Genomic DNA, 16787 nt, shown 5'->3' on the forward strand with positions numbered 1-16787 from the left:
AGGATAGGAAATAACCATCTTTTTACCTATAAGACAGATATGCAAAGGATTGGTCATTAAAGAACTTCATCACAAATGTGAGTTATGAGGATACCTGATGAACCAATAATAAAAACTTTGTATGGATGTTTTGTTGAATTTATCTATCTGTATCTGTACAGAAGACAAAATCTACCACTGTACAGAATACAGAACATACTGTGTTTTCTGACAGGTCTTTAAAATTTAAGCAGTATCAAACACTGGACTGTTTCTCCAGAAGATGTCATCCTGCAGCAGCTCTGGAACTGGTTTTCTGCCTACACTATCTGAGTCTTCAACTCACTCTGGACAGCCTAGAGCTGTGATGGCGAACCTATGGCACATGTATGCATGCCAAAGGTGGCACACAGAGCCCTCTCTGGGGGCACATGAGCTGTCGCCCTAGCTCAGCTCCGCTGCGCATGCATGCGCTCGCCTCCCGCTAGCCAGCCAGCTGGTTTTCAGATCTCTGCTGTGCATGTGCAGAGGGCAGGGTGCATGCATGGGGGACATGTGTGCATGCATGGGGGACGTGTGTGCATGCATGTGGGGATGGGGCACATGTGTGGGGGTGGGGTACATACGCAGGGGTAGGCTGCAGGGGGGCTGCACATGCATGTTTGGGGGCTGCACATGCATGCATGGGGGATGCATGTGCATGCATGGAGCATGCGCATACATAAGGGCAGGACACATGCGTGGGGGCATGCATGTATTGCATTTTGCGGATGCATGCGCTTTGGGCATTCGGGCATCCGAAAAGGTTAGCTATCACTGGCCAGAGGGATGTTCTAACTGGCTGGAGCCCCAGCTTTGTCTATCCAGGCTTAGGAAGGAATGGAATGGACAGAGCTGTTTTTCTCAGGTTTATCTCCTCCACCCATCCTGATATTTATTAGCTATACTAAGTTAGTCTTATTTGTACACTGGGATGGAGAGAAACCAATTGCAAGACAGCAAAATCTGTCTTGGAATCTTCTTGCTGTCACTTAAGATTTTTAAAAAACTCTTTCCCTCCCTCCCTTTATCCCCCTGGCATAAAATTCCTATAAAAATGATATTACAACGTAACAAATACTTGGTAAACATAAATTTGCCTCCCTCTCCCGCAAATACACACACTTTGTAAAATAGAAATGCTTTGTCAGATTTTTTTTGTGGATCAATTTCCAAGATTCAGCAAGAAGTGGAATAAAAATGCTCTGAAGTTCAGATTTATAGCATAGTATCCAAAAAAGATAAATATTCAAACCTGTTTCCTGTGCCTCAAAACATTAGATTTTTGTTATCACTGATTGTTGCACTGTAATCGTTATACATGTTTGTAGCTATAAGAACACCCTATTCTATCTCAACCTATGTTTTGACTTCCTAAAAGATTTATTGCCTGCTGTAGTTCCCCTCAATTCTTCATTAGTTGGCAAACCTGGTCTCTCTTTTTCACCATCGTTTTTGCCAGTTACTGTCAGAATATGGAAAAAATATTGAATTCTGCACGTCATCCTCTCTGGATACAGCAGGATTTGTATTCATTCCTCTAAGTAAGGTAACTGGATTTAGCTGTCGATTTCTTTACCCAGGATAATCTGATTTTTTTTTAGTATTAATTCTTTGAATGGGAGGGTAGAGTCTTATTCCTAGACTAATATATTGCAAAGCAATTGACTCTATGAAACTAAGGTGCTGTATTCTTAAAATTTTGTCACACTTCAGCTAATTTTTTCTCTTTCCTTGTACTTCCTGGATATATTTTAGGAGACTAAAACTAAAATGATGTGGGGAATTTTGAGGAATCAATTCTTCAGAGACTGGGATAAAAATCTTCATTACAACTGACTGAAGTTATGGCAGCACTGAAAAAAGAGATTTACAATCACTTACAAGCATTTACTACCATGGCAGCATCCTCATGTACATGTGATCCAAATTTGGGCACTTTTTCTGCCAGCATATATTAACAATGATTGCAGCGTTCCAGGGTCATGTGACTGCCATTTGCAATCTTCCCAATTGGCTCCCAACAACAAAGTCAATGGGAAAAGCCTTTGATTAGCTTTAACAACTGCCTAATTCACTTAACAATTGCAGTGATTTGCTTAACAATTATGGCAAAAAAGATTGTAAAATCAAATGCAACTCACTTAATAGCCACCCTAGGTAGCAATAGAAATTCTGGCACCAATTGTAGTTATAAATTGAGGACTAGGTATATAAGAACAAGGAGAGTGAAGTGTTGCAATTTTTTTTTAAGCGGGAGGGTGAATGGCCCAAATGCAAGAAGAAACATCTTCATGCTTCTGTTTTGGGAGCAAAAGGCTGATGTGAAATATTAAAAGGGAATATCAAAAGCACACAAGAAGCTATAAATACATTGTTTAGCAATGGCTTGCAAATGGCCACATCAAACTAAGAGTATCTGCGGGTTGTATGTAAGCATGTGTGTGTTGAATCAGGCAGGACAGCAGACATAAGGCTGTAATGCAAGTCGCATCCCTTTGTTCTGTGTCACATGCACATCAAAATATGTATGGCTCGCATCACAACACTCTGCCTGCCATCTTATCTCTTCTCCCCATTCCCCATGTTTGCTTTTGTGACTGACCTCTTCTGCATTTGGAAGCTCAACCACCCTCAAGGATGTTGGTTGACACTGAACATCCTTGTTTTCCAAAACAACAGAACAGCTTTCCAGACTGGCATCTTTCCATATACACGATTTGGGAACTGTGACTGTAGAATTCCTGACAGCAATCCTACAGAATTCCTGACAGCAATCCTACGATATCTTAAGAGAACATTTAGTTGGAAAAAGCAATATAGGCTTAAAATAGTTACCCAAAGCTGAGTGTTATTCTGTATCCATTTGCCAACAAGGTTATTTAGTTACTAATAATTACTAAAATGTTTTTCCATTATGCTCCCTAAACAAAACCAATATCAAATAAAGGGGCTAAATAATGGTACTAATCTAAATGCTACAGTTCACTTAATTAGGAAGCGAATTTCTTGATGTGTGGATGTGTAAAATAAAATGCAGAAACCAAAGCAAAATGTTGCACTCACTCACAGTTTCATGTTTATCTTACACTGCATTGTCCACGTTCAAACATCAGGATGGGGCCTTCTGTCAAGCATTATTAGTTTTAATATGATCCAGATACTGAAGAATGATTGAAAAGGTCTGGTTTACTAAAAAGTTACTTGTAGAGCAAAATCCAAGTCACAACTGGGCCAAATTGAGTTGCAATGAAATAATTCCATAAGAAAATGAATAGAAGTTAAAAATGTATCAAAAAGGATAGAAGGGTTTTTACGCACGTCTTCTCTGCTGGGAAAATTCTCTATGGTTTTCACACTGAAACATTTTGTCCTAGGACTTGTTTATTTAAAAATACCAAAAAAATGATACTCATGAGAAAGAGATACCCGTAAGGAATCAACAATAATGGTCAATCCCTAAAGGGAAGGGTCTAAGGAAATTATTCAATTTATTTATTAAACCAATTTATAAGGCTACGTATCTCACAAACAGTAACAGAACAGCAATAGGCTATAAGATGCTGTTATCTATCTTGGCCTAGGTTATTACTGGATGATGGGCTTATGATGCTATTTCAAGAATGCCTAGGCTGCACAGTGAGATTAGCATCTTCCCTGTGGCCCAGAAAGCTGTTGATGGCTGTCCCAGTGATGCAGCCATACATGATGCATGAGACCAATTAAAGGTTTTCATGCTCTATAGGTGAGATTACACTCCTAGTGATCTCTTCAATATCCTGAGTTAGAAATTGATTAGAATAGGTTTAAAACAATGAAACAGGCTTGTCAAATTTTTATTGGGGGCATTGGGGGCTACATTTGTTTTTTTTTTGTTGTTGTTGTTACTTTCTTCAATAATTGAGAACTGCAGAGACACAGAGCTATGATGGTTATGGTTTGGTGCTTTGCCATCAAATTTGCGTACAGTGTATTGTAACGTGGTTCCAGGATTCCACAGACTCATGAAAGAGGCTGTAACAAAAGCTAAACGAGACTACACGTGGCTTATGGACTGCAACCTGCCAAGCTCTGTCTTAAATATTATACTAAACTTTCATGGCCCACATCCCACTTTTTCCAATGCGCTAAGTGCTATTCTGAGATGCATTTTTCCCTGCTGCTGGGTACAATGAAGCAGCTTCTTCTGGCAGTAGATAGAGATGGGAAGCGAATCAGAGCCAAGCCTTCACTTGCTGCCTTCCAGCTCACTGCATGGAGAGAGTTATCTAAGGAATATCACCTACAATGTAAGTGTTACTCTGAGGGACTCTAAGCTTGTTGTGTTGCTTGCCTATACAGGCAAGCAAAACCTGCTGCAGATCTTGAGGGTCCTGCTCAGAACATGTACAGATAAGGCAATCAACTGGCTGACCAGTTCTTTTTTTTTTTTTTTTTTTTTTGAGAAAAGGCATGCAGATCTCCTGCTCATACAGAAGGCCACTTGGGCTGCCACTTTGGGAAACATGTATACATGACTAGGACAAAGAACTATAAATAGTGAGGTCAAGGAAAATAATGTGCAGAAAATACAGACAGTAACAATTATGTCCTTAACAGCAGCATTCTCAAAGCAGCTGCTGCCTAGGCAACATGGGCTTGTTCTGTGTTCTAGCCTATCCTCTTCATTTCTATCCTGGGGTATACACTGCTACCCGCAAAGAGCTCTTGGGCATTAGACAAAAGCAGAAAAAGTAGCATAAAAGGAAGAAGGCAGAAATGTTCATCATGTACACAAGAAGACATGCAATGTACTACAATAGGGGTAAGAAGCACAAGCATTTGTAAAGCTCTGCTATGAGACTTTCCACAGCAGCATGAACAGTTCAAAGCAGCCAGCTGCTTTCACACACACTTTGCTGCTTGGAATCAAACCAATACAATGCGGACCAGCAAAATACAAGCACTTTCTTATGTCTATTTTTTCAAACAGATTAATGCTGGCTGATTGGTGTTACTTCCTAGCAATCAAAACTGAATAGGGAGGATCGAGAAGGCAGAGTCATAGCAGCCAGTTATTTTATGCATATCCCTCTGAATTGATAAAAGTGGGCAGAGAAATGTCCTTATGCATGGGAGGGGGGGAAGGGGGGAGGAAGTGGTGCATATTACTGTAACGTTTACAAGTAAATATGAATGCAAATCCTATTTGCATAAGGGATGCTGCTCAGACAATTTGAAGATAAAGCATAAAATAATACACAAAACGTGTTCAACACAATGAACAATGCTTGTGAAACATTGCAGAAAAGAGTCTGTCTTTTTATGTCCGCAATTATGTGCGTGCTTATATATACATAAATATGTCTTGCAGTTATCTGGCTCCCTTCCCCCACATGTTCCAGTACTGACACTGGCACGGTGCCTCTGGCTGAGGTGCAAGCTATTTCAGGCGTCTCCCGGGAGCCCCATTCTTTGTCAATGTAGAAGCCCAAACCACAAACAAATAGCAGCATACTGGAGCCAAACTTTTCCCACCTGCTGGACACTGACTGTTTCCTGGGCAATGCTTGGTGGCTTTACAGCACTTCAGAGGAAGTAACATTACCTCTGAAGAAGTAATGCTTGGGGAAGGCACTTCCTGCATTCTTCTGTCTACACTATTTGGGACAGGAATCATAATCAAGGGGCATTAAGGAAGCAAAGTAACGGTCCTATTTTCCAGTCTTGTGAAAAATATGAATACTCTAACAGACCATAATCTAGTCCAGCTACATCCCAGCACTGAGCCTGACTTCCTGTGTTAACTACTTAATATAGACTCCAATAGTCACAGTTAACCTCCTGAATAAATTCGATCTATGTTCAGCGTAGAATTTGTACTTCATGCCTTTCCCTAGTCATCTTCATACTAGGTTAAATTCTGGTGATTAGGCCTAGGAAGCTTCACACCCATCCTGCTTCTTGTTCTGGGACTATCCTGATAAGAGAAGGTGGGGAAGGGTGATTAGCAGAGAGCTCCTTCATATGCAGCATGCAGCTCCAGGCCCAATGCAATAGCCAGCCAGACCCCAAATCATTCAAGTGAGGAGGGTAAGGAACACAAAGGGCTGGGTGTTTTAAACAGTAGCCAAAAGTCTGAAAGGGACACTTTCCCACCCAATCCTATGGAGTCCCTTAGTTTCCAAGGTACACCCTCTTTTTTTTAAATACCAACATCTCAAGCACAATATTGCAGAATCCACAAGGGATCCCCAGACTCACCAGTAACCCCTCACCGCATTTTTCTGCCATGGTTCTGGGCCAAGATGTGGGCACCCACTTGCCTGCTATCCCGTCTTGCTGGCTACACTTCCAGGATAAGCAGAGACCTCAAATCATGGGACAGGACAAATTAGACCAAGGAGACAGCAAGCTGTGGAGAAGAAAAGGACAGAACTTAGAGAAAAGAATTAAAAAGGAAAAAGTAACCAGGAAGAATTGACTCTGAATCTTCAGCGGAAAGCAATTATGCTCAATTATGCTTCTCGAGGCCCAGTTTGCAGTAACCTCCAATAAACCGAGCTTGATTAACTTTCAAAGGCCATTTCTTTTTACCGTGTATATATGTGGTTATATCACAAACATGCACCACACACACACACACACACACACACACACACACACACACTGTAGTTATACAATCTACGTTCAACATATGCCCAAAGATGGTAAAATGAGTCATGTCAGCAGGGCTGGAAAAGAACAGAGTTTGGGTGAACAGGCACTATATTTGCTTCACTATTTCTGGGTTTTTCTGTCAATTTCTTCCATCTGAAATAGGAACAGTCCCCCCGAATTGCACATGGCTGAAAAGAGCATAGCTAATGCTCAGAGCATGAAGTCTTCAGGGCACTGAGCACGCACAGGGGCACAGCTGCCACTCAGGACACAGATGGAAGGCAATTGCTTTCCACTCCATTGCACTAGTCACGTGCCAAGCCAAGCCCATTAGAGTCCAGGTGGTACTGCCAGGAATGAAAAGGAGGCAGGAATTAGCCCACTTTCTCCTGGTTCAAGGAAATTTTCTCCAAGGAAACCTGTATAGGTATGCAAGTCTATCCATTCAAGGCAGGAAAAGCTACTTTGCCAAACAGCAAACCTGAAGAATGTGGAGGATATGATAAGAGCTTGGAACGTGAAAAAAATTACTTTTGTGCTGCAGCACAATGGAGTGGATAGAAAGGGTGACAGACTTTCATGGCAAAACCTAAGGAGATAAGAACTTGAGTAAGGTGCCCAAACCATTGTCTCACTCAGAAGTCTGTAACTGGTAACTCAAACTCACATTTTCTGTTCTATGAAAAGAAATTTATGAAGAAAAGAACTCAGTTCAGGTTATACAAGTTCACAGCTTCATATTATTTTAGGGTCAAATATTCTTGAAGATCAAAACTATGCTTATGTCATAGAGACATTAATGCAGAGATGCCATTGATCAGTGCAATGTGTACTTCACACTTTAGATGTGGCTTTTAAAGTTTTGTCTTCCCCGCTCCAACTGAAGCTACCACAAGTTTCTCCTTCTCCCTCTCCTCCTCCTCTGCCTTCTCCCATCAGAGTTAAACTGGTAGATCCCATGAGTCTTGTTTTGCCCTCAAGAGAGCTAATTTGGTACCACAGGAACAGTTTGATTCTTGCAGACAAACATTACCTAAATTCCTGTTAGAACTAATACCCAAAGAGGTCTCTTCTTCATTCAATGGACGATTCAAACAGAGGCTAGGAAATCCTCTGATACTTTAATTTAGACTCCTGCACTTCACAGAGGGTTGGACTCATAAGCTTAAATACTTCCTTCCATCAATATTGTTTGTTTATATAAGCAAGATTATTACAAGTCTTCTTATTCTTTGCTTTATTTTTTTATGTTCAGGTCTGAGCACCAAACGAAATCAGTATCAAAACCAGAATTTGCAGATCAGATACATGGCATAATAGAATCTGTTTAAAATTTTAAACAAGAAAAACTACATAAAAAAACAAAAGCTATTGGATTCAAGCTCATCTATCATTATGCAATCCAATATAATTATGTAAAGTGTGCGATTTAGTTTTTTATGGACTTGCAGATTTAAAGGAATCAAATACAGAGGTGCCAGTGGATAATGTGACAGAATCATTAGTCCAGTAGAAAAGAACTATAGGAAAAATCAAGAGCGACAGAAATTTATTTTAATTTTAGGAAATGACTAAATTTGAACAAGCTACAGGCCCTAGGAATTGTATTGTTCCACAGTAAACATCTTGTCATCTAGGTTTCTTTATGGAAGAAAAAATAAATAATATATATTTAAATATTTGTAACTGTGTTCCCCCATTGGCTTACAAAAATATTTTCAATAGGCAATAGTGAGATTCAATGACCTCCTAATTTATTCCAGAACTGCATTGAATTTGGGGATTACTTAACATCTGGTATAATTAATTAATTTAAACTTCTTAGCTTAAGACAATTAGGTATCCTTTTAAAATAGCGAAGTGTAGGATTCCATTTACTTCACAATGTCCTGCAGTATTTGGAGACATTTCCGCTCATTCCTCAAAATCAGGAGTCTTCAACCTTGGCAACTTTAAGACTTGTTGACTTCAACTCCCAGAATTCCTCAGCCAGCAAAGTATACAAGTCTTAAAAGTTACCAAGGTTGGAGACCCCTGCTCTAAATGGGGTCCCAAAAGTTCCTCAGAATCCTCCTGATTGCCCTAGTCACACCATTAACTATTAGGAGTGGACTGTTCATATATGAAAACATTATTAAACTATGAGACTGTCTTTAAAACCTGTCTGGAAATTGGTTCAAAATGCAACAGCTAGGCTGCTGGTACAGAGTACGGAAATTACATCGTACTATATTGAAAAATCTGAAATGACTACCAGTTGCCTATTGGGCACAGGATAAGGTGCTTATGCTGATCATTAAAGCCCTAAACAGCTTACAATTCAACTATTTGCCAGATTGTCTTTTTCACTCTGAACCTGCCAGCTGGAGAAGCTTCTGGAAGATTCCCCCAGTGGTGTGCTGAGAAATGTAAAATATTTGGTCCTGACGGCTCCAATGCAGCTGTGGTGCTGTGAGCCAGCAAACAGGACACAAAGTGGCATGATTCAGATAGCTTGCAATATTCCTGAAAATGTAAAAATGGGCTGCTGCGAGCCAGGTCCAATATCCCTTCCTCCTGCTTCCAGAAGGCCCATCCCTTTCCACCAGAAAGAGTCTTCTCTTGTATGGCTCCAATGCACTTCCCAAAGTGTTGCATTTGGACCCCAGGATTTAAGAAATTAGCTGCATCAAGCCTTTAATTATTAGCCGAGCAGAACTTTAGTTTCAGTGATACTTTAAATGTTGTTTTGATTTTAAACATAACACAGTATTCTTACATTTTGTACTTGCTATTTTTAATAGCCATAAGCTACTTTTGAGCAAAAAGGTGGGGCATAAATTAAACAGTGCCAAATGTTATTTCACTACTAACCTGTTGAGACCCGGCAGGGACCATATGAAACAAAAATGGCAAAATGTGTTGGCACATGCCTGAAGAAAACATGAGCAACTGAAGAGGTGAAGAGAGATGCAGCAACAAATCCCATTAGAAATGGCTGTGGCATAAGTGAGCAATATAGCAGCGTCCATGAATGCAGACAATAAACTGAGGAACTGTTTCCCTCTATAAGATTGTCTTATCTCACTTGCTCCAGCAGAGGAGGCATGCTATGGATCTTGTCGGTCTAGAAGAACCTTTTCTGCTGTGGCTCCCATCCTTTGGAATATCATGTACCTGGAAGTGAGGTCTGCCTCCATCCTCTTGGCCTTCTGGAAGGACCTCAAAAATCTAGCTCTGTCAATTGGGAGCACCTTATGCTGGAGGTGGCTAGTGGAGAGAAGACCACACCGCTCATATATTTGGTGCCTAGTTTCATCTAATTCTTGTAAGTTTAATGTTTTTAATGTTTGTGTGTGTGTGTGTGTGCGTGTTTATTGTTTTGTAAACCACTCAGAGTCGCTTTGCATTCATATGGTGGCATATAAATTTAGTAAATAAATAGGCAAAAAACTGAGCAGCCAGAGAAAGTTGCCACTCTCAAAACAGAGAGATGGAATGCAAGAAGAAAAAGAAAAAAAGAAGAGATAAATATTTTAAAACAGAAATACAAAGTTGTGTTTTGCAAAATCCTAGAAGCCTGAAAGGGAGCAAAGTGGTAGTTTTTCTCAAGCTCATGGGGAAACAGTGTAGTGTCTCATGAAGGGTCTCCCCATGGCTCGCTAGAGCCACAGGAGCAGAAATGGTCTGGAATTTGAATTATAGCAACTGAGCTTTTTTTCTTGTTGGTATGAAATATTTTGCTGCTTATCATTGTTTCAAACCAACAAGAAAAAAAGGTCCAGTTGCCATAACTCACAGATAATTCTACCTGGATGGCTGAGAATTTTCATCAACAAAAGGAAATGCAAATCAACAGATAAAAATCGGATTTGAAGTGCTTTAGAAACTGTTTATTATGTGTCATCAAGTAGATATCAATTTATTAGAGCATATTTATAGATCTTCTCCATAATGATCTGTTCCTAACTGGTTATTCAGGTCTTACAATAGTGCACCTATTACCCCCAAGTCCTTCTCTTGCTTTTTTTTTTTTAAAAAAAGAAAATTTTCTTATAATAAACGACTAGTGTGGTATATAAATATAGGTCTTGGATGAGGATCAAGGAGACCTAAATTCCTATCTAGGTTCAACCATTGAAATCATTGGGCGACTTCTGAATTCTGGGCAATTTTCTCTCCCAGGGTTGCTGTGGAGGAAAATTAGATGTGCTCTTTATACCACCTTGAACTCCTGGAGGATATAAACCTATCAAACAAAGAACAACAACAGCAATTTATTATTAATTTATTATTAATATAAAATAAATAAATAAATAAATAAAATAAAAATAAAAATAAAAATTTATTATTTTGGCAATATTAGTGCTGTTCTCCAATTTAAATGTGCAGTGAGCTGATAATTCCAGGTATATGATACTGAAATGTTGATTTCCTCATGATAAAAAAGCCATGCTATTATCACAAGGCTGATGAATGAAAATGCTCTTAGCTATTGTTACCCTCTGCTCTCAGTATCAAAAAGAACTTCAAAGCCCGATCAATAAACCAAGTTTTACCTTACTGTCTCCCAGCAGGTTAAGGTCCGGCTCTGAGAAACACGGAGAAGAAATGTTCATTTTGCTTCACGGGCGGATATTGTAAACATTCCCTTTTGCAGTTGAATCACAGGCCAAGAAACCAAGGTGGAAGTGCAACAAGCACAACAAAGAACCTCTCAGGCTAAAGAAGAAATTGTGCAACCAAAGGGACAGTGAGGGGATAATGAAACAGAGGCTCTTTCTGCTTCAGTGTCCTGAATTTAAGGAAGTATGTGAAAGATACTCCCTACTTTTGTCAAGGTCCAAACAAGAAAAATTGTACTCTACACAAAGAGGCAGGAAAAGGTGACACAGGAAGTATTATGTGATATGGGGTCTGACCCCATCTCTAGACATAATTAAGATGCCCCCACTTCTGGACAGGGACTAGAATGATGTTTTCCTTTTCATCCTGAGCAGCCCTTGTCCTGCCAACAAACTCCTATTGCATTGGGATGCAGAAAAGTTTTCTACTCTGCCATGCCAAAAACAAGGAAGTGCAGTAAGAATTCTGTAAAATAGCAGGGACATCTCACAAAAGGGTATGGAGAAGCTTTGTCAGAGATGGCACGGTGTCTCAGGGTGAAAGAGAGATAGAAAAGGAGTAAAAAAAACTCAACACGCTCTTTAGAGGAGTATGCATTTGATAGAGCAAGGTGCATTTTCCACTCACAGAATATAGAATAACAGAGTTGGAAGGGAACTTTGTAGTCTTCTAGTCCTGTTCAAGCAAAAGTTTCTATACCATTTTGGACAAGAGGCTGCCCAATCTCCCCTTAAAAGCTTCCAGTGATGGGGCACTAATGGTAATGTCCTGATATATGGAGCTCTCCTGCCAAATAAGTCATAGCTAACTAAGTAGATTTTGCTAGCTACATATCACGGATACAGGGAATCAGAAGTCTTTAAAGAAAGCCAACGAATCCATCTTTTTGAGTGGAGGCTGTTCAATACAGGTAGTTCGCAACTTACAACCACAATTGAGCCCAAAATTTTCCATTGCTAAGCAACACAGTTGTTAAGTGAGTTTTGCCCCATTTTATAACCTTTCTTGCCACAGCTGTTAAGTGAATGACTGTAGTTAGTAACACGGTGGTTAAGTGAATCTGGCTTTGGCTTTGCTTGTCAGAAGGTCACAAAAAATGGTCACATGATCCCAGGACATTGCAACTGTCATAAGTACATGCCAGTTGCCAAACTTTGATTATGTGACCATGGGGATAAGTGCAACAGTCATGTCGAAAACAGTGACTTTTTTCCATGCTGTTGTAACTTTGAATGGTCATAAGCAAATGGTTTTAAGTTGAGGATAACCTACACGGATATATTTTAGCTGATAGTATGAGAAAAATGTTACCCCAGCTTAGCCATAATGTTATATTGACAGGAATCAGTTCTCTATAGTTGTTACAGATTCACTCAAAGGGTAAATTAAGAGTTATTCAAATTGAACTTGGTTCCTGATTATCCCACAAGCATACACCATTGTTTTCTTAACAAAGACAAGAAATGGTTTGCTCTGCCCTATCTGTGGTGTTTTTTTTTTCCATTTCTCAAGTCTACTTATGATCCTCCCATGCAAGTGTCAACTAGGCCTGGCCCTAGGAAGCTATGTTAAGATCAGTCAAGTTCATTTAGGTGCTGCCATCTCCTAGGGCAAGGGTAGGGAAACTTGGCTCTTTTATCACTTATGGACTTCAACTCCATACAAATGTAGGACAATATATTAAACAGTCCCATTCAAGTCAAAAATTGATTTCCCCCACAACTGAAAAACCAGTAGGCCAGGGATGGGGAACCTTTTATGGCTCACTCAGGAATTCTGGGAGTTGTAGTCCATAAGTGATAAAAGAGCCAAGTTTCCCTACCCCTGTCCTAGGGCTACTGATTCACTTCAAAGACTTCATGCTATGCTACCCAATCTTAAATTGCCAGTCTTGGACCCTTGGAAGCTTGGGAGCACTGCACCCATATTGGAAGTTGTGTTGGAAGGCAACTAGAGCAATGGCTACTGACACACAAAAATAAGATATGTATTAAAATGAGTGTCACCTTCTCAAGGGTGGATAGTCCGTTTCTGCAAGAAGACTACACTAAAATCTGGTGGTTTATTTTCATATTTTTGCAGGATACAAATGTACAGTCGCAACAACAAAAAGTTCCCATCTCCAATTTAATGATCATTTCATGCACTTCAGAAAAGGATCTTAATGTGTAAAACTTATGCTGCAATGAAAAGATTTTCTTCTTTTAGCAACATAGATCTCTGTTTTTATTATGAAATGCAATGTAAAATTAAACAGTAATTTTGAAATTTCTGTTGATTTCTTTTAATGAATCTCAGTTTCTGAAACTGAACTGGAAGTGACATTTGTGTTTCTCAAGAATTCTCATGGCAAAATCTTTTAATATTTAAACTTCTTTGTTTTACATTCCCCCCACCCCCATTTTATTATGTGAATAACTTCCTGTAATCAGGAAATTGTTCCATTTATTTAAGTTAAGGGATCTGCAATAGCCTGAACAGTTTGGTACAGTATGCTTCAAATAAAACAGTAATTTAAATGAATCGCAAATAAAACTCTGTAGTAACGATATTGTTATGCTGAAAACATACTTCTGAATGGCTACATTTTATTCTTACAATGCTACTCCTCCAATTCCCAATGTGTGTTTTGGTAGATTATCTTTATCAAGATAGAGTGAGTTACTATTTATTGGGAAATGAATGTTGGCTAAATTGTTTTTGCCTTTGGCATCTGATCAACTAGAAAATAGGAAGGGATGTTTATGCATTTGATTAAAGAGAGAGAAAGAAAGAAACAGAATAGTAAAGAACCTTTCATAGTACTCTGACCTGTATTGACAAACTATCTTCCAAATACTTTAAGGTAGCTCTTACACTATCCCATTTGTTTCCTGTGGGTTTATGCTTAGACTCCATCCTTCTCATTTATGGAAGAGGTATAATTCCTTTTAGCAAGAGCCTCTCAGTCTAAGCAGGTGATCCATAAACACTATGCATCACCTGCTTAGACTGAGAAGATTTTGCTAAAAGGAATTACTTCTCTTCCATAAGCAGGAAAGATGGGTATATCTCCAATGTCCTATGAAGAGGGAAAAAAAGGGACCACCAACAAACAGCCAGCCCTTATTCTGCTAAGTCCCTACTTTATGCTACAGCATGGTCCAGTGTCGAGGCTTTCACTAACCAACAGTTTGAGAAATATCCCAAAGGGGATAAATATTGATCCAGAACAATCCTGAACACCTGACAGGAGAGGATGCCCGAACCCTTTAAAAGCACGATGGGTGGAAAGCAGGGGTTACATCAGCTGCCACGTGGGAGCCGTTCCACGTCCTCCCACACATGGTGAGGTAAAAATTACAGCCACGAACCCCCACCCCACCCCCGCCAGCTCTGGCCGTGGGACGAGACGCACCCTCGATAGCATAGAGACCTCCCCCCGCCCCTAAACAACCCACCCACCCCCTTCGCAGCGAGGCTGCTTCCCGGCTCCGAGAAAGCCTAGGCTCGAGTTACCGCAGCCATCCTTCCTCGAACTGAAAGGCAATTCGGCCTGGCACCGTAGGGCCAATGACAGCCGCAAATGCAAAGCGCTGGAGGCCGAAGGAGGCGCCGGCTGCTCTTACCCTTCGCCTCAGGTTTCCTAGCGGCACGTTTTCTTCTTCAGCTAGGCGCAAGATGCCGGACGCCGCTGTCACCCCCCATCTCCACCCCCGAATAAAATCCACGCCGCCGTTCTTGCGCCCAGACAGGTTCCTCAGACAGCCTCGGGGCATCGTTTGGTTCGCGCGTTCGAGTCCCCGCCAATGCCGCTTACCCTGGCCATGCCGCTCTGGTGCCTCGCGCGGGCTCTCTCTCCAGGCGCGTTGTCAAGGTGGCTCCCACGCCACTCAGCGAGAAAGTTGCATCAGCTCTCGCTATACTCCCTTTCCCGAGCCCTTCGCGCGTCTGGGCGAAGCGACCGCAACGCGTGGTCTCAAGCCCACCTTCGTTTCCCACTCTCTTCTCTGTTGGGGAGGGGGGTCGAGCGCCACCGACTTCAGTGAAAGTTTTGGTCGCGGCTTCGAAGAGGGGAGGGAAGGGAGGGGGGGCGGCGGCAGCAACGGAGAGATCCCGCCTTCCCCGCGTCGTTCTCGCGGTCCAGCCATCCCGCCCCCCTTGCTGATTGGAACGCTCTTGCTTCTCAGTCTAGCCACGCCGCGAAGCTCCGGGGAGGGGCTGCGGTGCTGAGGCTGGATTTGCGGTGCCGAGCAAATCCAGACTCGGCGGAGGGCTATTCCCCCTGCTACTTGGGCGCTGCAAGTCCACGCGGCAAGGAGGAAACCCTATAAACCCGTCTGGCGTGCTCGGGCAATAAGCTACACAGAAAGGGGTAAAAGCGCCTTTACGGGTGGGGTGGGAGGATTGACGAGGCAGACGATCCGGCCGAAGGGAAGAGCAAAACAAACACACACACACACACACACACACACACGTGTTGGGGGGCGCCTGGCTCCGTCTGCGCGCGCATAAAACCAGGAACACATTCGATCGCGACGAAACGTGCCGATCTTTTTTAAACGTCTGGATGCCCGGAGCCTGGAAACGAGAGCTGCCGACAACTGACAGCTCGTCGCGCAAACGTCGGAAGACGGGTTAGGAAAAAAGGAGAGGGGTGGGGGAGAAAGGCAAGCATGCATCGCTTATCTCACCTTCAAACAGAACCATGCACAGTCACGCCGGGAAAAACCCAGAGCTAAGAACACCTAAGTACACAACACAAATGCACCCGCAGGCGTAGGTTTTAGCTCTCAACGGGGCTCATCCTTAACCTCACTCAATCGTGCAACGGATTCAAGAGGCTTTTCCCCTGCAAGGAAAGCTTAACTCCGTTAAAAGGTTAGCAAACAGGCCGTTGTTTTCTCTCTGGCCTCTTCCTCCTCCTACCTAAAGATCAGCCGGTGGATCGCTCGGCACTGCCCGCAGCGCCTTGGTTTTAAGCGTGCCCAGCGTGGCTCGATCTTGACTCGGCTATCTGGGGCCGGTGGGTCTCCGGCGAGTTTAAGCTCAAAAGCATCTGTCTGGCTCGGCGTGTGTCATATAAAGAAAGGGGTGGGCAGTTCAAAGCCTTGTTCTCCACCCCTGACAAATGTTGCCTTCTTTCCTCGTCTCCACGCTGCCGCCACACGCGGGCGCGGGCGCCTACTCCACCCTGCCCCGCCTTTATAATACAGTAATCTCACCCATCCGGATGAGATTACCTTGGACTACAACCCCCATAATCCTCAACTACGGAAACTAACGCAGAAAGGCATGTGGCGGATACCGTACCAGGGAAGGCTGCTTTAAAATACAAACATCCCTCACGCATTCTGCTACTCCGGCCTGTTGGCAGAGAATGGGCGAAGCAGAACCAAGGGCAGGGTGGCGGGAGATCTTCTAGACTTTGCTTTCTACGTGGCATTGCTTTCCCCAACTCTGCCTGGGAACCCCTGGATTTTGTGCCCTGCCGCCCCCTGCTGGCATCCTTTCAGGCATGGGGACTGGAGTGGGTGGGGGGGAGA

General features: G+C 42.1%; 1 protein-coding gene across 8 annotated transcripts in view; it reads right to left on the reverse strand.

Moving 5' to 3' along the window:
- The window catches only part of SLC6A9 (solute carrier family 6 member 9), a 56369-nt gene extending 39965 nt beyond the window's left edge, over positions 1–16404 (reverse strand). The window contains exons 1-2 of one of the 8 annotated variants that reach the window (XM_087929785.1): positions 16171–16404; positions 6324–6412 (exon numbers count right to left, since the gene is read on the reverse strand). Coding sequence is in view for 4 of the 8 variants with exons in the window: in XM_026707003.2 (XP_026562788.1) it covers positions 6262–6291 (30 nt within the window). In the remaining 4 variants the exon portion in view is untranslated. Of the gene's footprint in view, positions 1–6261; positions 6413–14870; positions 15441–16170 lie in introns of those variants that run through there. The other 7 variants (XM_026707003.2, XM_026707002.2, XM_087929784.1 and 4 more) reach the window with 7 other exon arrangements.
- Positions 16405–16787: the final 383 nt, after the last annotated feature.

The sequence above is a fragment of the Pseudonaja textilis genome, chromosome 3 (assembly GCF_049901715.1).
Source record: "Pseudonaja textilis isolate UNSWEBS1 chromosome 3, rPseTex1.2, whole genome shotgun sequence".
Classification (NCBI taxonomy): domain Eukaryota; kingdom Metazoa; phylum Chordata; class Lepidosauria; order Squamata; family Elapidae; genus Pseudonaja; species Pseudonaja textilis.